The sequence below is a fragment of the Saccoglossus kowalevskii genome, chromosome 16 (assembly GCF_978046115.1).
Source record: "Saccoglossus kowalevskii chromosome 16, keSacKowa6.1, whole genome shotgun sequence".
Lineage (NCBI taxonomy): Eukaryota > Metazoa > Hemichordata > Enteropneusta > Harrimaniidae > Saccoglossus > Saccoglossus kowalevskii.
In genome coordinates this window covers 17,949,315-17,972,042 of record NC_140656.1, presented here as the reverse complement: position 1 = coordinate 17,972,042, position 22,728 = coordinate 17,949,315, and the positions used below count along the sequence as shown (strand labels likewise).

Genomic DNA, 22,728 nt, shown 5'->3' with positions numbered 1-22,728 from the left:
AAGAAAATTATTCTAAAATATATGTATTCTGTATTTGACAAACAGTTCATTCGACAAATGAAAACTCACAGGAATATGTTTCAGCTATTAGAACAGAATGATAGAGTTTTTATAATACTAGTTTAAAAACGCACTTCAGAGATTGCAGTGTTTGAAGATGTAGATTCTCAGGAGGCAACAGTACTGTTGACTTCTCCCTCCACTGGACACCAACTATTTAAGTTGATTTGCATACAAAGCAGAGCTTGCAACATGATAGCTATTCATAAAGGGTGTGTTTTTTTTACTTTTCATATAATACAGTAGTCACACAATGAGGCAGTTCATATTTGTCTCAGTGAATCATTAATTTTTGGCAGACACCTGTACAAAATACTTGGACTAAAGCCAGCTAAATTTTTCTGTTATCTTGCATGTTTTATGAATCTATTCACATCTAAATGCAGCACTTTTTTTTTTGCAATGAGACATTTGTTTTTATTCTAAAATATCTGAATTACTTTGAATAAAGCTGGAAATTATGTTCCTTAAAATAATTAAACAAATAAGGCACCAATATTTTGTAAGATATTTACATCTTTTAAGGACATTCGGTAGACTGATTCCCGACTGTTGGTTCAACACCATAACTTGTTTGTATTCAAAATTAATTATGACAATGCATATTTATATTGAAACAAACTATGATAAAAGGAATTATATTATATAACAAAGGGCAAGGTCACCAGAGTTCAACTATGTTATTCAATTCTTCTGGCAATCAATATTAAACCTAGTATTGATAACATGCGATTGCGTAAATTACATGCGTGTTTCTATGGTCAAAATAATTAGTATTTTAAAGATTCAATCATTCGGTATACAACAAACGTCAATAATGTTTTTCTCAAACATAAACTGTTTTTGATTTGTGTTTATTTATAATTGTACAAATGTGACAATGGTATGTATTATTGAGAATGTTATACAGGATTCAGAATCCTAATGAAGTGGTCCCACACTTTGCTAGCAGAGAAATTGGAACAGGAATTCTGTTATTCTGAAACATAACTGTTTTACTAGCAAAAAAAAAGAAAAAGCTGACTGTGCTATACCCCTGTAATCTATTTGATGGGATTCCTGTGTGTAAGCATGCTTTGTTAAAAGCATATTGCATGTACTATGCAGAAAAAAAATGCATGAAAATTGCACACACCAAAAACTAACGAGGGAATCCTAAGGAATTGGCCTAAATCATGTTTCCTGAATGATACACCGATGCTTAATAAAATGAGACTACGATAAAAAACTACAAATCACATAGATACACATGTGACAGTCATCGATGTAAATATATCCAATCTTTCTTGCATTATCCAGATATACGACTGGTACAAGATATGGAGATCCCGGCCCAGCTGCCATCAAATCGATTCATACTGTGCGATAAAGCCAACATGGAAAACCAAATGGCAATCACAGAAAATATCGATGAGTATGACCATGGAATTGTCCGTAGACATTCATCGTCAAACTCACAGAATTCATCAGGTGTAAGTATTCTACGTCGGTTGATTCTTCTAGTTGTACTGTAATATTGAGTTGACGTCATTATATTATTTTGCATGGTTGATTTTAAAATATGTAGAAAAAACTAGAAATCTATTTATCGTGGTTTTATATTCTCTTGAAAAATGACAAACAAAATATAGTTTTCAATTTGTCATGCATGGATATTTATTTACTTTGAGTGTTGAAAATATATATATAATGTCATCTGTTCGCTGTATAAAAATGAATTCAGAGACAGAAATTTGAAATACCAACACAGGGGGGCGCTATTATGTTGTTCAAACAGACACTAGGTGGCGCTGTTACCACATTTGTGTTTATTAAATACAATTGTGACAATGGTATGCATTATACAGGATTCAGGGCCGTAGTAAACTGGTCCCACACTTCACGAGCAGATAAATCAGAGCAGGAATAATTGTTATTCCCAAACATACTAGCAAAAAAAAAAAATAACAGGCAGTGCTATACGACTGTTATGTTCTGATGTAATTTCTGTGTATAGGCATTCATTGGTGAAGCATGTTGCATTCTGGGTATGTTGCATGGTTGTGGTGTTCTCAGATCTTGGTATGTGTAAAGAAACTAATAATTCAGTTTAATTTATTCAGCTATACATGTATTGTACAGTGCATCATTTAATTGGGCGCCTCTTTTCAATGCATTTGCAGAGGGGATATTGCTGAAATCGTGAATTGCCACACTTTGCATTTTTGATGTATTATGCATATATTATGTTAGTTATGAGGTAATAATGGGGATAATACTGAATATGTATTGCATATTTTTTCCGTTTACTAAAATGGTAATGCACTCATGGCACAGCCAAGCATACACTCTGTGAATACCACTTCAACCACAGAGTCCAATCTAATACCAAAGTTAGATATATTGAATAAATTGGAAGCGGAGGTAAGATTGGGAAAGTAACTGGATTTTTTTTTTAACCTTGTGCCTGCTTTTGACTCTACCCTAAAATCTGCCTAAATATAATTTTTTTGTTTGTGTGATGAAATTATTATTATTGTATAATTATTTGATTAATTTTTAATTGAAATTCACATATTCTTCTCAAAGTATATCTTCTTTTGGTGTCAGTCGAGTTCTTTTGCCTCAGGAAAACGCTTTAACCCTGACCTTTAACCTCTGACCCCATTTCCCCCCCTTACACTGAACAGTACCGTCTCATCCTTTCAATGTAACTTTTGGTGCATGATTTGTGACAATAAATGTGACAAAAGTTGACTTTGACAGTCAAAAGGTTTAATCATCTTAATCTATATTTGAACCCTAGCATGAACTTCAATTTGTCTTTTGTGCTGAACTGTTTTTGACATTTAGGGTTTCAAGCCCAGGGCTCTGACCTGTATTATTTTTTCTCAATACTATTTTTTTTTTTCTTCAGTTTTTCTTTTTAATTATCACATTTTGTGTTTTCATTATCAATATATCTTTTAATTTTTTAGCCAGTCATGTATTCTTAAATGAATCCTTGGAATCGGCCTATCTTTACCGAGCATTCAGACTCGTTGAGTTGCCAATGACTCAATTAGAATATCAAAATACCTAGACACTGTATTTGCTCTATTTGAAATGCAATATGAGCTCATAAAAAACAACTATTTTAGTGTGACTTCATGTACACTGTACCTTAGCTGTACTGGTCAATGTGTGCTGGTGATATAGGATGTACAGTACCATATTTTCTCTATTAGTAGCACATTTGCTTACATAAATGACAGAGGTAGTTCCTTAGTCATACTAATGAATCAGGTTTTAATGATTTGATATACCATAAATGCAATTTTTGATTCGTTGGAGATGCGCTGAAAATTGAGCAAATATGGTAAAGGTATTTTTTAGATGTAATGAAGTCGTGCATTCTGAACTTAAAGCATACCACCATCGTTATATTTGTCACTGCAATAGAAGTAGGATAGTTATGAATTTTTTGAAATATTTGTAATATACACTGCAATTGACAGATAAGTACACGTAAGCCCTGAGCTTTCCTTGATTTACACAAATGATGATGTAAAACACCCTAAATCTAATGTAAACCCAACATGTGCCTGTAGTGTTTTAACACTGTGCTGGGTGTATTTTATTTCCAGATGGCGTCTATCGAATATGAGCTGTCCCAGGACTCTGAGGAGTCCAATCAAGCTGCAGCCACTCAGAAGTCGTCCAGAGACGCCCAGAAAGAAGAACTTCAACTCAAAGTTGTAGAGGTATTCATGCATTTTGTTCTTTGTTTGGGTTTGTCTGTACTGACTGGTCTTGAGAATAATGACCATTTGGTGGCCATTTTTGTCAATAAAACTAAAGACATTATTTGAACATTGCCTGAACTGTAACAGACATAACAACTCCAGTCAAACTTAATGATACAGATAAATTTTACTCTGTTGCTCAGTTATGGCAATATCTTTTTGTCAGTATATACACAGTTGTTATAGCAACTGATTGTTTTCACAATGGTTCAACCTACAGCTTGAAATGCAGTTATTAAAACTGGAAGATAATCTGAAGACAGGTGCTAATCAGCTCTCGTCTGTCAAGAAAGAAAACCAGAAGCAGAAAGCAAAGGAGAAAAAGGTAGACTGGGTAAATAAAGTATCTGGTCATGTTGTGATGAAAATAAATTGTGCATAAACTAAAATTAATTTTGTCTATTTTGTGATACTCACATTTTAATGTGACGAACAAGATGACCAGACACTAAACTTCTTTTGAAGGGGAAAGCTAGAATTCTATTTGTTATGTTTCATTGAAATGGCAAAGAAGGAAAATAAATCACAAACTATATTAACCACCCAGTACCATAAAATGTTGATTTTACTACATTGTTGCTTTTCACTCTTCAGTTCATGGTACTGCAGAAAACAGTTAGCAAGTTATTAGATAGTTATAAGAAGGAACAGTCGGTGATTAAGAAAAAACTGACGGATCAAAGCAGGAAAAGAGAGGGTGAGTTGTATTTTTAGATTTTGTGGATTGTGTATGAGGATATAATACTAGTACTACTAAATGAATGATTTTGGCTTTATCTGAAGTATCTTGAACCTTGTTGCTATTTTACATCATTTGAACTAAATTTGAAACATGACATTCAATGAAAATTCTCAAACTGCTAGCTAAGTGTGTTAATGCAATATGGCCACAGACCCTCAAGCAGTTAGGCAATTTATAGCTTCACAGTAGTAAATTCACTATTGGGTTGAGAGTGAGATTATGGTTTGAAGATTGTGTATGTGGAATTTGTGGGTGGTGGTCACAGTAAATCAAGTGGAAGACATGCAAGACCAACTCAATCATTTGCACCATCATCAGTCAGAGTCATAGTCAAATTTATGGTGCATCCGTTCTGGTCAAACACCCTAGTTTTGCATCTCCAGTAAATTCTGGACCTATATTATGAATATGACCAAGCCAAAGTACCAGTGTATTTATCCAGAGTGTATCACCGTGACAGTTACTGGAAGTACTGTGCATATTATGGCTTCACAAATCGATTGGAAAGCATGTCAGACATTCAGTCTTATGTTGAAAACACAACAACTACATGTATCACCCATATTCAAATTCTTTGTCTGTTCTTCTCAGACGTACTGCCGCTTGCCATTGCTGACCTGAAAGCCAGTTTAGAGCGTACAACTCTGGATATACAAACCAAAGAAAAACAGATACAGAAACTAAAACAAGAACAACAGGATGTGAATGAGCAGGGAATGAGGTAATGAATGTGTCTTCATTTCCGATTCCTGGACTACCATATTCGCAGCTCATTTGCTTTATAATGTGATTCTAATTAAGAAAATATGGTATTTATTTTGTTCTTTCTTAGGTGTAATTTCCTTTATAGGAAATCCCTTTCACAGAATTGACTCTACTGAGAACATTTTAGTCTTGCAACAATAGCAACTGTTATCGAAATCTTACACCAAAAGTACATATAAATAATGTCTAAATCATTGATTTTATAGATACCAGGTGGCCTCGCCTACAAAAAAGTTTAAATGTTTTTTGTGTTAATATTTTTTCTGTGGATATATAAACATCTTGACATCCTTAGAGCCAATATTAATTATTATAAAGCTAGCATTGCCACCCATGGCGTTGGTTCGTGTCAACACATTCTCTTCATGTCAACACAGTATGATTTCTTTTGTATATGCATACCTGTAACAAAAGCCACCAATTTCTAACTGTCTGATGTCATTGATTCTCTAGAAACATTGATGTCATTGAACTGCTTGAGTTGGAATACAAAGTTGCTTTATCGGAATGTTCATTGTTACATTTACAACATAAGCATGTGACGCAGTACGCAGAATTTGAACTCGCTAAAACCGAGCATTTATTGCTGCAGGAGAAGGTGAGAACCGGCATTTGTTAGACATACCTTGTATGTCAGTAGTGTGTGTTGTCATTCAAGTAACTTTCTCATATGGTATTTTATAATTATTTGTGATTATATTGCCCACCATAGTTTGGGCAGAAAAGCTGTATTGTCGTCATTTTCAGTAACTTGGCGAAAAATTAAATCGGTGGTCGTCGGTTATACTCATCAAAACCTGACACATTTAACATTCACTAACTTTTTTATGTTTGGCTTTGATTCTAGTGCATACTAAACAACCTATTAACCTAGGAAGTGTCGGTACCGTACATAATTTTCAATGTTCAAAGTTTGCTCAGGACGTAATAGTAGCATGAATCATGAAAAATATCGCCTAAACTCAATCACAACAGAATCTACAGTACTGTTCAGATAAATGTATGCTTTTGATGAGCAAGTGTAATAATTGTAAACTGTTTCATCAAGAAACCAAAAAAAGACATTGCTTTACATGGTTGTGTTTCTAATAGATCCATAGTTGAGCACCTTTTCAGCTTATATGCGTCTGTCTGAGATGTGTTTCTAATTACGGTACCATATTTGCTCTATTAGAAGCATGTGAGAGCCAGTAATATTTATTATCATACACTCGGCCTCGTAAAGTTATGGAAAGTGCGCCCTCACATCAGGGCAATAATTTCCCTTATCATGCCTGGCCCAGCACGCCTGGCTTTTCTTAATCAAAAGAAAACACCTCATTCTTAATTAATAACGTCGTGTGGTTGAGATCACGCCATGCTAAAATTGTGATTACACCTATAGGGTATATGATAAAACCTTTATGGACTTGTTTCAGCTTTTGCTGCCCTCATTCATATGGCTTACAAGTCCTCGCAAGCTCGTGCATTTCTGTTGCACGACCTTGGGCCACAAAAGCTGTATCTAGTCCATAAAGAATATTTGAATTTGTGCTATTAATGCCATCTTTATACAAAAGATTACCTATGTGTATGCGCTTCTAATAGAGCAAACATGGATTACATGTATATGGATCATCCTACTGGGATGATCTCTTGAGTAGATTTTATTACTTCCAAACCACGCCCATTTCTCACACTAAGATTATTATGGATATTCATATTGTTCTTATGTGATTAATAATTACTTGCTTACGCACTAATACATGCACCATTTTTGTTTTTATGTACGCTTGTTTTTGTTTGGACCTGTCCTATCCTTCCCACCGCTCTACCCAATGTGTTCACTTGTGGGTGTCGTTATTGTTTACGTTGTTGCACCGCTTTACGCTATGATGTCTGTTTTTGTACGTGTAGAAGAAACAAGAAACCCGGGTAAGATTTCACTTCATACTAATAGTATACTGCATGTCATTAATTTCATATCCACCGTGTGGGGTTTCTTTTACTCTCCTGGGTCACATCATGGTTTCCATGGTTACATTATCATCATATCGATGGTTACATATCTTGTAACACACATATTGTTCACACCATTATGTCAGATTATTTTACAGTATAGAAGCTTTATTTCACCCTTATGTAGTCAACATTTGCATCGTTGCAATTTTATCTTTTTCTTTTTTTTTCCCATTCTTTATTTATCTTTCTCTGTTACTTTCTCTGTCAGTGTACGAAAGGGTCTGCCCAACCAATGACATTTCCATTATCTAGAATGCATTTCTGGTAACCTGTGTAATGTTTACTGGTCTGTTAAATTGCTATCTGATTTAACCTATCAAGATAAAGAAAATATCGAAAAATACATCATTAATATCAAAAGCCGATAATGTCAACTATTTCACACAAAAAATCACTGTAACTGTGATCCTGATCTGTTGCTTTTATAGAAAAAAGTCCATTAACCCATTTGGTTTAAAATTAATAAAGAAAAAATTGACAAAATACACAAATTGCAAAATATTTTATCGAGAAAAATGTCATTCAAATGTAAATTTGAAATAATAAAAATGTCTTTTAAATTACTTTTGTGCGAGACAAATTTAGTGAATATTTAGGGAAAATTTATTTTTGTAGCAGTGAATATATATTCCTGAAGTTCTTTAGACTGATTGGCAGTGACTTTGGTTTAGTCTTTGAATTATCACTTTGCAGAACTTAAAAGTTCATAAATTTGACACAAAACTGGCCATCGGTAAACTTAATTTGTAAATTTGTTCGCACCAACTAAATTTCACATTAACGTGTCTAAAAGCACCCACTGCTACAATATGTGTCTACCATGGAATGAAAGTGAAATACAGTTAATAGCGATTCTCATTCATTTGTACATGTCATTGACACTGACTTCTTGTTCTTCCTTCTGTCACATTTGTTTTTGTTCGTTTTCACACTTGCTGTGTCTGTTGTGTTTATTTTTTAACCCAAGAGTGCAGCACACATATTATTTTCACAAATATCTTTTAAGTTGAACACCAAATGACTGACAAAATTGTTCGGTTTATTGGGGTTTTCGGTTTGTAAAGATACTTTTAGATTAAAGTTTAATATGACGAAGGGTCTGGAAAATGGTTTTTGGTTTACAGGGGTTTTCGCTTTATAAAGGTGGTCAGTTTATAGGTCTCTTGTATGTGTAATTTTTACGCTAATCCAGTATTGATTTGATTTGCACAGCTCACTATTTACCAATTTAGACTGTCGATATAAGATGAAGATCCTGTGGACGTCATTTGAACAGACTGCCACAAAAAAAAAAGAAAGGCCAAGTTATCTATCATTTCAAGATGGCAAAGCCATGTAATACATGCACTACTAATTCATGTGCACAGGAAAAATCTACCAAAGATGTGAACATGAATCGTTTCTTTCAGGTTGACTCTCGCTGTTTTGTTCTCACTCATGAGATCTTCATCTCATATCACCCTAATGGCATGCCCTTATTTCTATCTGCCTTTGGAAATATCTACTGTCTTAGGGACTTCGTTCTATGAGGAGCTTAATTATAATTAATTTCTTATTTTATTTTTATTTATTTATTTAATCCATTTCTGACTCAAAAGCTTGTATACAAATAATTTTCATTATATGACCTAGAGCGCCAAGTCAAACTTACAAGATTAGAATTAACACATAAGTCAATTTCATTTTTTGACAGGCAAAACAAAAACAACATTCAGTTTCCATGCAGTCTGTGCTTCCTTTACAAGAACCCTGTTTCATCATCGCTATGGAGATCATCCCTGGTCACCATGGATACGACTTTGTTATCTCATCCAGTGATTATGAGGAGGACGGTGTGTATGTTACATCATGTGAATTAACCAGTCAACTGAGAGAAGGGGACAGGTAAGATATTGTGAAAATGTATAACTTGGGTGGTCGTTTCATGCAGGTTTATTCGTATTTGAACTTCTCATCACATTGATTTTAGTTCATTTGACATTATCAAATATCTATATGGTCAGGGGCATCCATGCTTGTGTGTAGAATGTGTGCCAGTGTGTTTTAATTCTTTTACTTCTGGTCAGCAAGTGTTTCTAAATATGTACTGAACACATGCTGTCTTGAAGTGTCTTGTACAATGCATCATGGAGAAAGCTAGGCAGTGAAGATGTTTGCATCTTAGTAGGATTTTTTTTTCGCCCTCTCGCATTAGTTTTGGGGTCTCCAGAGGATGTCATTCATAAATTTAAATCAGTGTGGCCTAAATAAAATTAAAATAAATTACGCCCTCTATTGTTTAAAAGTTTTTGTCATGTCAAAATGGCGTAGGTGGCTGTAAGCATGAACTATATTCAGTTGTAAGCAACGTCGTTCAAAGAAACAATTTGACTTGGTTGTGAAGTCGTAAGAATCAGTAAATATCTCTTAAAACAGACTACGGATATTTTAGTGAGATAATTGATAATTTAGAATCGCTGTTTTCCAAACTATTTAAAGAAACATGCATGGTATCACTAATCTGCACACATCACACATACATGTATTTAGTATTATAAAGACATTAAAGTTGTATTCTGATTTTGTTACATTGAAAAAAACAAAAACAAAAAAACATGCTAATGTTTTGTCTGAGTGGAGACGCGTTGGAACAAAGACAAGCAGGTCTGGGGTCAAACTGAAGTCATATGCTAATCAGCTATTACGTGAATAATTTGCGATTGACCAGGACTTGGTTATTTCCGTCATGCTTGTAGTCTAGAAAAAATAATGAAACGTCAATAAATCATAAGTGAATCTTCGATGACTGCAGCAGATAACGGTAGTACAATTATTTTCATGAAGTGGTGGTTTTCGAAGAGAACGCAGTGTCCATAACTGTTCAATGCAGTCACATAATGTAGTGTTTTTTTTACTGTTTACCGTAGTTACAGAAAGGAGATGACTCCATTTGTAAACATGCTAATGATTTGACTTAGTCTAGACACTTTAGAACAAACAAAAACGAGAAAGTTGGGGTCAAACTGACGCCATATGCTAATCGACAACTACATAAATAACTTGGCGATTGGCCGTGACTTAGTGATTTTCTGTCAGCCAAGAAAAATAAATCGTAACGTAAATTGTGTACAATTATTTTTAAGAAGTGGTGGTTTCTGGAACGACCGCAGTTTTCTCCACTGAATGGAGATACATTTTCCCTCCAAGGTTGCAGTTTCCCGAAAAATTAATCAAATATATGTAAGATCATGATTTTCTTTTTCTTCTGCTCCATGGTTAGGTCAACAACAATCTGCATGCGACTTTAAAATACACAATCAATCAATCAATCATTTAGCTTTCTTGTCTGACTTTCTTTTCAATTTCTTTGTTTCACACACACGCCAAAATTGCTATGAAAAGAAACAATTCACCGTGTCTGACATTGGGTTTACATTTTTGACAACCTACATGTTTACCGGCAACGTATACGTCTCAGGCACAATATTTTGATTTTGAAAATTGGCGTTGGGAACATTTCTCGAGTCACATGTCTATTTTTAGCTCCGCTGTCAACTTTGTCGAGCGGAGCTTATCATATGAGTGATTGTCCGTCGTCGTTCGTGTCAATGTTTTACTTTTTTGACTTCTTCTTGAAAACTACAAGCCTGAATGCTTTGATACTTGGTGTATATGTACCTTGGGTAGACCTCTCTGAGGTTTGTGCATTTCATGTTGATATCTTCAATTCTCTAATTTTGGTGAATATTTTTGTCATTTTTGGTAAAAAGTGATATTTTCGAGTTCTTGTTAAAAACTGCAAGTCCGATTGCTTTGATATTACATATATAGGTACTACCACATGTGGACCTCTCTCAGATTTGTTCATTTTGTGATGATATCTTCAATTATCTAATTTTGGTGAATATTTTTGTCATTTTTGATAAAAAGTGATATTTTCGACTTCTTGTTAAAAACCAAATGTTCAATTGCTTTGATATTACATATATAGATACTACATGTAGACCTTTCTCAGATTTGTTCATTTCGTGATGATAGCTTCAATTCTCTAATTTTGATGAATATTTTTGTCATTTTTGGTAGAAAGTGATATTTTCGACTTCTTGTTAAAAACTGTAAGTCCGATTGCTTTGATACTATACATATTGTTCATTTTCTAATGATGTCTTCAGTTCTTTAATTGAAATGTGCATTGCTAGCAGCGGAGCTATCTCAGCCGATAGGCTGCTTGTTTATTTTATTTTCAATATAAAGTACTACAGATATGGAAGTAATATCGACAACACATGTTTTTCCATTATCACCCGTTCACGCCAATCACCACGTTCTCCATGTCGAAATTATCAGAGGGTGGCCACTAATAGTACAGTCATTGTGACTGAAAATAGTGTGAAAATGTTGTCCACTCAGAGTCATGAAAATACAGCATAAATATGGGACTTTACTCATAGGAGATAACTTGCTCAAAGTCTTTCATTAGATCTTAAAGCACACTCGATTTCTCATCTGTGACAATGTCTTGAATCGATTCGTATTTTGTCAAAGCCACAACTGAAGTTCCAGCTATCCCGCCTTCGATGTATCGTGCAACCGTATCAGTTGCAAAGAAAAAACGTCCGGTTTGTAGGCCACCAAAAAGACCGCGATTAGAATTTACTGGTATTGTCAATCTGCCAACGACCGAACAAACCGTTCCAGACGCAGCTCCGCTTGCTGATGCCGAACCAACACCAACAATTCCTTCAACACCAACCAACACCACAAGGGCCGCCAGAGGTATCTACAAATCCTTTAACATCAAACAACGCCACGAAACTTATGAGGAGGCCAAGATGATGGGATTTAACGCCACCGCACGGAAATATAAAATAGTTCCTTCGACATTGAAAAGGTGGGGTAAATTAATATGATTTCGATAAGGAACATTTTACAGCGGGTGGAAGAAGACATGGAGGAGGTCGTGTTGTCTCGTATGGCACACAATTGGACGAACACGTCCTTATTTGGGTTCTACAGCAACACGACCTGCAGATCCCCGTTACCATGGACGCAATACGCTGTCATGCACTGTCAGTCATCAAACCTGAGTTCCCGGAGTTCAAAGTATCGCGTGGCTGGTGCGAAAAGTTCATGAAGCGGAACAACCTGGTCTTGCGGTTAAAAACTTCTGTGGCACAGAGGCTACCTGCAGACTTGGAAGTGAAGACATTTGTCCGTGACAAAAGAAATGATGACAATTTTAATTATATCGGAAACATGGACGAGACGCCAGTCTTTTTCGATTTAGTTCCGAACAAAACTGTGGAAGTGAGAAGCGTCAAGACTGTGAAAGTCCGCACTACGGATGCAGAAAAAAGACACCTGACAGTTGTTTTGACAGTGATGTCAAATGGAGATATTCTGCCCCCAATGATTATTTTTAAGGGTAAAAGGGAATTGAAGCTACAATCTCCACCCGGTTTTATTGTAGCTGTCCAAGAAAAAGCATGGATGGACGAAAAGTTAATGCTGCGTTGGATAGACGAGATTTGGAGGCCTTTCACCGAACGTCGCTATTCAAAGCTCGTTATCGACTCATTTCGAGCGTACATAACTGAATCTGTGAAGTCGAGATATCGTGGCGTTAACACTTTACCGACCGTAATTCCTGGCGGTTGTACATCTAAACTCCAGCCTTTAGATGTCTGTATCAACAAACCGTTCAAGTCTGAACTTCGAAAGTCATGGACAAGTTTTATCAGTGACGCTGCTATCAACGCAACACAGGCTTATACCAACGATACCCGACTGAAGACAGCAGACAAGCAAACTATTGTCAACTGGATTGCCAACGCATGGGAAAAAATATGTAATCGCCCATCCATGATTTCACAATCGTTTAAAGTTTGTGGTATAAACGAATGCCATGAACGGTGCCGAAGATCTTCTCATCAGGAGCAATACAGAATAGCAGACATCATTTCTGATTTACTGTTGGATGATGATGACGAGAACGACTGGTTTGAGGGATTTACGCAGTCGGAGCTGCAACAGTAACCATTTCTCACTTGTACCGTCTAACGGTAAATCAAACAAAACGTCCCTTTTCAGGGCCACCACATCCTCCAAAAAGAGATATATCGTACCATATTTTTATCGCCTGAAAGAATGATCGATTGAGCAAGTGTGTATGGGTGTATATTTTATTTTTTATTGAAAAAAATTCCAAATGTGTAATTTTTGTTTATGTTTTATGTGCGTGCTTAGCGTGCAAAACAAACTTGATACATTTTGTACACAATTAAACAATTTATCTCGTTGGGTGGTACACGTAGCGCGTTGAATTACTGCTTGTTTTTCGTTGCAGTTGGATTATCAAAATTACACTCCTATAGTTCGACCAGCCAAACCTACACCCTAATAATTTGACCACCCCAAAAATATTTTCTGTTTTTCTTCTATCAATTCAGCCACTTGCAAAAATAATTATTTTTTCCTGGTCTAATTGTTAGAAGAATTACGGTACTTAAAACATTACCCCCCCCCCCCCCCAAATCAACAAACCAGTATAGGTTACAGATTACTAACAGGGGCTATATCATTTATTTTGTTTACTCAGAATAGTGGAGGTGAATGGTGTAAATGTCTGTGAAGCAACAGATGCTGAAGTCAATACGATGCTGAACAGCAAGATGTCTTCCATTATCGTGGTACTGAGACTGGAACAGAAACACCCAATAAGGGACGATGAGTTGAAGTCCGTGAAAGACGACCTCTCGCTGGTCAGAGAAGAACTACTGAACGAAAAACAGAAACGTTGCGCCCTAGAAACAAACGTCACAAGGTATAAAAGCGATTTATTCATGATCTCCAAAAGTCATATGTCATGGAGTAAAAATCCATTATTCAAGCTGATTTCTCAGTTCCTTTTTTCAAACTATTATCATTGAATTTCCAATTTCCAAGTATAATATCGAATATTATTGCAGCAGTTTTAAAACAATACCCCACAAAAATATCAGGATGCCTAGGTTGCATTAACTGCTGTGATTTAATTTCACCCTTTCTGAGTGAGTTGAAGCGACTTTTATACAAGAATTTCTCCCATTGATTGTTCACTCAAGACTCCTGGCCAATCAGGGTACTGGTACTTTTTTTTTAATTATCAAGGCTCCATTTTCTGATTTATACAGTTTGATTAACTCTACTTACAGTAATTTCTGTGGCCTGGGATGAAAATTAATCATTTAGTGTACAGTCACCTTATGGCAGTGTGCTTGTTGTAGCGTATACCATGCTGAGTTTTAGTCTCATAATGTATTTTGTATACAGATTGAAGAGTTTGGAAACCACAGCGAGGAGAGCTGAGTTCGCAGAGAAGAAAGTACACCACCTCAGTGTAGTGGTAAGTTGATACACTCTTACATTAGTTCTAAATCTTTGGTCAGGTTTGAACTTGGTTACTTCTGATCATCAAGAAAGGGCTACTACTATGGTGGTTACTGGGTTGGCACCATGATAGGTTGGTCGAGACTTTAAATCCAACCTGGAGTATAACACCACAAAAAGAAATTAACCCCAACCCTGGATGTGTGTGCCACAGGCTGAATAGAAAAGCCAAAGATGCTTTACCCTGGAGTGAGTGTGACACAGGCTGAATGGGGGAAAGCCAAAGATGCTGTACCCTGAGTGAGTGTGACATAGGCTGAATGGGGGAAAGCCAAAGATGCTGTACCATGAGTGAGTGTGACACAGGCTGAATGGGGGAAAGCCAAAGATGCTGTACCCTGAGTGAGTGTGACATAGGCTGAATGGGGGAAAGCCAAAGATGCTTTACCCTGAGTGAGTGTGACACAAGCTGAATGGGGGAAAGCCAAAGATGCTTTACCCTGAGTGAGTGTGACACAGGCTGAATGGGGGAAAGCCAAAGATGCTGTACCCTGAGTGAGTGTGACACAGGCTGAATAGAAAAGCCAAAGATGCTTTACCCTGAGTGAGTGTGACACAGGCTGAATAGAAAAGCCAAAGATGCTTTACCCTGAGTGAGTGTGATACAGGCTGAATGGGGGAAAGCCAACGATGCTTTACCCTGAGTGAGTGTGACACAGGCTGAATGGGGGAAAGCCAAAGATGCTGTACCCTGAGTGAGTGTGACACAGGCTGAATGGGGGAAAGCCAAAGATGCTTTACCCTGAGTGAGTGTGACACAGGCTGAATGGGGGAAAGCCAAAGATGCTTTACCCTGAGTGAGTGTGACACAGGCTGAATGGGGGAAAACCAAAGATGCTTTACTCTGAGTGAGTGTGATACAGGCTGAATGGGGGAAAGCCAAAGATGCTTACCCTGAGTGAGTGTGACACAGGCTGAATGGGGGAAAGCCAAAGATGCTGTACCCTGAGTGAGTGTGACACAGGCTGAATGGGGGAAAGCCAAAGATGCTGTACCCTGAGTGAGTGTGACACAGGCTGAATGGGGGAAAGCCAAAGATGCTGTACCCTGAGTGAGTGTGACACAGGCTGAATGGGGGAAAACCAAAGACACTGACCAAGTTTCATTCACTAAATAGTTGTGATTTTTTTACAACACTTGAGAAGTTTCTGTGGCCACACCTGTGGTACATCTAACCAATTATATTGTCAGCTGATTGGCTGACAGTACAGCTGTATTGAAGATAATATTATCTCTAAAATTGATAACAATCTACTGGCTTCCTGAAAACAATATTGCTTGCACCAAAGTTGTATTGTCAGCGAATTACCTGATGATATTGCTGGCTAGGCATATGAAAGATGTTCAGAGCCAAAGTAAGCTATGCACTGTAGGTTCTTGTGTTTAACCCTGCCTGCTTTACACACCTATTTCAAATTATGTTACCATTTGACAGTTAAGATGGCCACTCAGCTGCGTTACAAAGTTCCAAATTTGGAAGTCTGTGTGACCAAATAGATCTTGTTGCAATTTGCACTTTAAAAAAATTTGAAGGGACAATAGTGATATTCAAGGATTGTAGCCAGACATTTGTATATTTTTCATAAAAGTTATTTCTCCTGGTGGTGTAAATAATGTTTGTTGTTCTTGAAATCATTACATTGAGTGTAAGATTTGTTTCGAAAAAAATTTCAACCCAGGCACGCAGAGAAAAAACAAAGCATGCAGAGACTGTTGCAGGGAGAAGATGTTGGCTCATTCCAGAAAAAGAAACATGGAAAAAAAATTTGCACCAGTCACACTCTTCTAGCCGTCCCCTACGATTTCAAACTTTGTAAATGATCATTTTTATTATGACAGTTGAGTGATTCCCAGTATCGTTGTGAAGAGTTAGAAAATAAAGTTGATGAGTTTGAGAAGACAAAGTCAGTCGTCACAGACACTGAGAAGACTCTAGATCACTTACAACAACAGAATCACAGATCAGAGGTTTGTTATTTCAGTATTATAAATAAACACTATAATATGCAGCATTGCGTTTGAATTAATTTATAATTTAATATCTGATGCTATGAGATCCCCATCTTCACTTTATTCTGGTAACTTGTGTCCCTGTTTTGACTTGCTCAGAATTTTCAGCATTCAGTTTTTCATGGGGATGGCTTGGCTATAGAGCCCTCACACATTGGGTAATTAAGTGAATTCCTGCTTTGTTGCTTTCCTGTTGCTATTTTTAGACTGGACTCTCAACCGCTGACTGACTTCACACTTTTTAATTTTGTCCTGGAAGTCTATGGGACTTTAATGTGCCAAGAAAAATGTCATAAGACCTGTTGGCGAAACACAAGTGGCCAATTTTCATTACTCTGCTCTATCTTTGTACATTCAATTTTTAGTATTTGGAGATGGCCATTTGTTTATATTGTATGGGAGTGTTTGTATAGGGGTGATTTGAAATGATCTCTACATCATCACTGATATTTAGTTGTTTGTTGTGTGAAACCCAGATGTCCCTCGGCCAAGATCAATTCAAGGACTTGATTAGTCTCTTGTGTCTAATTGCATATTCATTTCCACCTCCTTCACACCTTTGCAAACTTTGTAATTGTTTATGTTGAGGGGGTAGTTTCCTATTACACTTACTCATGTCACACATGTATTTATTACAGATGGAAATCAATAAATTACGTGGTGCTTTATCTGAGAGTGCTCACAGAATAGCCAAATTGGAAGACATATGCAAACATAAGGTAAATAATCTGCTTGCCAGTCTTCTTCAGTCGTATACCTTATGTATGGTGTGGTGTTATGTATATGCATCCGGAAGATTGTAGGGTTGTGGTCATCTTCTCGCTCTTTGGTGACAGCATTGTACATACCACCACCTTGCCAGGCATGTATGTTTTACATATTGGAGAATTGCATGTAGTCAGAGGAGACGTGAAGTTTCAACTCTCGTGAACTGACCCTGTCTTCAGTACATGTTAACAAAATCAGTGTCCTTATCACAACAAGTAGCTGGACAAAAGAAGCCCTGTGCCTATAGTCTCTATGTAAAGTCAAACGATAATGAGGAAAGGGTGACCTAGTGAATGTACGCTGTAACATAAATTTTTTAAATAAATTACCGTATAATAAGTATTTTTTTCTGTATTTTGTATCACTGTTAGGATGAAGCTCTAAGCCGTGTGATTGATGAACGGGATGATGTTACTAAGCAACTCAAAGATTTTAAAAGTAAAAAGAGCAACTCATCTTCATTGTATATTGGTGATGATTTGCCAATCTGGGAAGTTTTGAAACCCGCCAAAAAGGTGACAAACAATGGGAATACTTTGTTAATCGTATTATATTAAGGTAGCAATGGGGGTAAAATGTCTGAATCACAGATCAATTTTAACACATTCTCTAAAAGTCACTAAGCATTAGAAGTGTTTTTTCTCCATGTAAATTGAAACATATCTTCACTAGCATGCTAGGCAAAACTGTCTTTGTTTCGATTGGTAGTAGTTTATCAACCAATCTCTAACACAAGCACACATGTATCACATACTGGATTATTGGTGTTGAGCGTCGTCTGAAAAACTGTTTTGTACCAAATGTTCTACTAAATTTGTTTATTCATTGGTTCAATTATTTTTTTATTGAAAATGGCTTTCTGTGTTTACACAGAGATCACGTGACTATACACGTCCATACATGCACTATCTTGTCATTTTGTATCCAGTGTGAAATACGCTTTCCATCAATATATAACTTTGTGTGGTTCAGTAAATATTTTATATGAAAACATCAGTTTAGAAAATCAATACCAAAAACGTATACATCATCCTTAATGCTGTTATTTTGTTATAAAATAGTGTAAATGTCAATGTTTTAAATGATTGATTTAAATCAGACATTTTCCCACATTGCAGCAAATCACTATAACAGTGTTTTAAATTTTGTTCATTTTAAATAGTCTGAAATATTGGAGGTGTTAAGAGAGAATATGGAAGAAAGTTATCGACAAAAGCAGTATTTAGATCAGCTCTATGCCTTGGTGTTGGAAGAAGCTCCATTGCTACTGGAACAGATGGACCAAGTGTTTGATGAAGAGTAAGTCGTCGTTTAAAGTTTGTACAGCTTCTATTCAAGTATTGATTATTGTGTGGTATAGCGCCCTCCATTGCCAAATAAACTAATTGTTTTGCCAGTTCTAGACATTCTGAACTGTTGTTTTTCAATTTGCAAGTGCTGACACATAGTACTTTTGCCACAGTAACCATATTCGGGACTACATGACAGGAAAGTACAGCCATCTCTCTATCATGCCATCAGCGAGCACCTGCAGACCTTAACCAAGTTCCCCTACGTAACGTTTATTAGTGAATGAACATTATTACTCAATTATCATACAAATTTGTATGTGATAATATTCAAACTTGTTTTTCTATGTATCTTACAGGGACCTATCTGGTGATGAGGAGTTCTGCTGATGTCAGTATCAAGTGTAGGATGCAATGATTAATACCATCATCATATCTACTAATATCTGCTGTGCTGCCCTCACTGTGTTATAATAACAGAGTGCAGGATTGTATTTAGTTACTTGATTGAATTTATGTGGAATAATTAACCCCTACTATAGATCATTTCTACTGCTAACGGACAGACAAAAAACGAACACCATTACTACGGACTGAGTCGTCGATTATCAGTATTATATGACTAGACATTTTTTTTCTAATACATCAGCATTACCACACAAGTTTCAACTTAACCAGTACTCCCTCATTTCCAATACTGCCCTCTCCTCTCCAATACTGTCCCCTTCTCTCCAATACTACCCCCTTCTCTCCAATACTGCCCCCTCATTTCCAATACTGCCCCTACTCTACAATACTGCCCCCACCTCTCCAATACTGCCCCCTCCTCTCCAATACTGCCCCCTACTCTCCAATACTGCCCCCTACTCTACAATACTTCCCCTCCTCTCCAATACTGCCCCCTCCTCTCCAATACTGCCCCTACTTTCCAAAACTCCCCCTTCTCTCCAAAACTGCCCCCTTATTTCCAATACTGCCCCTCCTCTCCAATACTGCCCCTCCACTCCAATACTGCCCCTCCCAAATACTGTTTATCCGTTGTTGTGTTTAAGATCGTCATCATCTACGCATTAAAGATGGTTTTCCCATAACATATTTATTTGCAATATAACTAATATACTAATTATGTACTATGTTACTCACTGTAGTAATTTTTTAAAGTTTCATTATCAAAATATGCTATTTTATGTATTTAAACAAATTTTAATGTCTTTTTTTTAACCAAATAATTATTATAATTTTACTAATGTAAATTAATTTGTTACCAATTTTTTAATGTTTGACACAAAATTATATTATTCATTCAATGAAGGGGCCAATTTTATCTCTATGCATATTTATTCAGATTACAGGGCCATTAAAAAAAACAAGGACACCAATGATTAACTGTTTCAAAAGTGCCAATGTTGCCAATCATTATTAGTTTCCATGCCAACCATGTCAGGGTAAAATAATTGTCAAAGTGTAATATTTTGGGTCTAGTCAACTGTTGTCACTTTTCACAAAAGAAACCAGCATTTTGTTTTTTAACAATTTTTAATAAAAGTGTTGCAAACTACAGCCAATGTTGAAAATATTTCATTTTTGGTCCAAAATGAACTAATTTTTATTAAAGTTAACACCAACTGTGGCATTCAAGTACTTCCTGTGTTACCAGAAACAAACTCACTTTAGTTCACTTAATGTCACATTAATTACATCTGTATGTTTTCATGCATAAGAAGTAGAAACAGGGTTTTAGGCGATGTTACCGGTACCTCAAGTCTTTTATTCAATGATTTGGATGAAATGTTGCATGTACGTGCAAATCAAAACTTATAGTCTTCAGAACACCTGGTGACCGAGTCAGATACTTATTTGCTCTATTACGGTAGTAGCACATCTCTAAGAAGTGTCAATTAACCCCTTGAACACTAAAGTATTATAAAATCTGTATTAGAAACCCCAGCTTCTATTAAAATGATACAATGCAACAGAGGGGATGTGGCTTCTATTAGAGCATCTACACATATGAGAAATGGTGAATTTTTGGTTCTTAATTATTCCAAAATAATGGGTGTGATTTCTATTAGGGAAGCGGCTTCTAATACAGATTTTACGATACTTTTTCATTACTTTTCATACAAAAAACTAATTTATTTGATACAAATTATAGAAAAATGCATAAATGTTACCTGAATTACTATCTGAATTGTGATGGGGGGAAAAAACATGACAAAAATTTATTTATGTTGGATAATTAGAATATGACCATAAACACACCTTTCGTAAGTGATTACCATACGAATAGAACAGTTTTAGTATTGTGGAGACATCTCAAAAAAATTATTAAATGTTGCATTATGTACTTTTTCTATTAATAGCCCATGTGCTAAAGGTGTGTCTATAGTCAAAATAAGTCGTACACATTTTAATGATCCATTATACAATTTATGTGTGCTTCTATTGGAGATGCTCTCCTATATAGGGTATTTGGTTTTAAAGTACTGTAAAATACTTTATTTTCGCTTGGAATTTATTTTCGCTATTTTCGCTGAAAGGATGATTCCGTGAAAATAAAATCCAGCTAATATACTTTTTTTCCCATATTTCACATTAAACTCATCAAAAATCAGTGAAAATAAATTCCATACAAAACGCCCAAAAAACCTTTTCAGCGAAATTAATTCCAGCGAAAATAAAGTATTCCACAGTATTAGTTGTCCCACCATGTTTTGTTCGATATAGAAACTATAGCGATGTACATACATTGTTTATGTGAAACTCCAGCTGCGCAAGGACTGTAACAATTTGACAAATTGCAATGCAATTGCTGGCTTATTTATTATATTGTGTGTTTTGTATTTATATGTCTTCCATATCACCATTATTCACACCATATCTTCGTGGTGTGTTCATATTCAATTAATTTATTCTTGACATAGTCACTATCCAAGTATTATATATAACCTGCGATGCAAATCATTTTCATGGAATTAATTCTGAAAATTGTTTTATCTTTCAATAACGAGGCAAACATGGATAGACTCTGTGACTGGATGCCGTACGATTCACAGGAAATTGTGTTTTATTTAATTGTGATTTGATGTGAAATTGTCAGTTGAAGCATTTAATACAAAGCAGAATTTGGTATGTCAAAAAAAAACTTGTGAAGGTGCTTCCTGATTGGCTACCATACCAATCATATTAGTGAAACACTGCAAAAATCCTATAGTTTTTTTATCGACAATTTCAAACGTAACATAATAGTCCCAGGTCCTCTATGAATGCTGGAGAATAGCCTTGACTGGTTTTACACACAACAGGAAAGTTTATGAAAAGCAGCTTTAACAAGATTGCGCCGCCAATCAGAATGCAGTTGGTTTGTTGACGCATCAAATTCTGCCTTGTATGCTGTGAAATTTATATGCAAATTCTTAAGAGCAAGGCTTTTAATGTGTCGGGCTCTATTTTTATAATGTGGTGCAATTAATTACTTTTGTAAATAAATTAAAATCATTTTTTATCACTTTGTGTAATTTTGTTTTAATCCATACAAGCAGAGAGACTCTAGTGGTAACAGAAATGAGCTTTGATGCTGCCTCCAATGTCACTAGAAGTTCATAGACTGACAAAACTAGCATACCATTAAGAAAATGATTGCTTATCGGCCATTTCCGATGCAAAGTTTGTCAGCCACATGTCTAGGAAACTAATTTTAGACACACAAAGCCTCAACATGTCCATATTTTATGAACATTTCGTATAAATCCAAAATTAATATGCAAGCAATGTGCATCCATGTTTAACAAAATCAGATATCCAATTATCATACCAGATAAGAATTTTATTTGAGTCTAGATCATTTTGAAAATTGTAAAAAAAAAAAAAAATGGTTTACAATTCAGTATTAAATCTCTGTAATCACTGTTCTAGTATTACA

General features: G+C 35.9%; 1 protein-coding gene across 2 annotated transcripts in view; it reads left to right on the top strand.

The window, feature by feature from the left end:
* Positions 1-22,319, top strand: part of LOC100376628 (uncharacterized) — a 54,168-nt gene extending 31,849 nt beyond the window's left edge. The window contains exons 14-28 of one of the 2 annotated variants that reach the window (XM_085491151.1): positions 1,360-1,532; positions 3,666-3,782; positions 4,045-4,149; positions 4,419-4,521; positions 5,158-5,287; positions 5,785-5,929; positions 7,228-7,245; positions 9,026-9,216; positions 13,910-14,134; positions 14,623-14,695; positions 16,579-16,707; positions 17,388-17,468; positions 17,889-18,032; positions 18,680-18,816; positions 19,166-22,319. In XM_085491151.1, the coding sequence (XP_085347277.1) occupies positions 1,360-1,532; positions 3,666-3,782; positions 4,045-4,149; positions 4,419-4,521; positions 5,158-5,287; positions 5,785-5,929; positions 7,228-7,245; positions 9,026-9,216; positions 13,910-14,134; positions 14,623-14,695; positions 16,579-16,707; positions 17,388-17,468; positions 17,889-18,032; positions 18,680-18,816; positions 19,166-19,196 (1,802 nt within the window). In that variant the 3' untranslated portion in view covers positions 19,197-22,319. The remainder of the gene's footprint in view (positions 1-1,359; positions 1,533-3,665; positions 3,783-4,044; positions 4,150-4,418; positions 4,522-5,157; positions 5,288-5,784; positions 5,930-7,227; positions 7,246-9,025; positions 9,217-13,909; positions 14,135-14,622; positions 14,696-16,578; positions 16,708-17,387; positions 17,469-17,888; positions 18,033-18,679; positions 18,817-19,165) is intronic. The other variant, XM_085491152.1, reaches the window with a different exon arrangement.
* Positions 22,320-22,728: the final 409 nt, after the last annotated feature.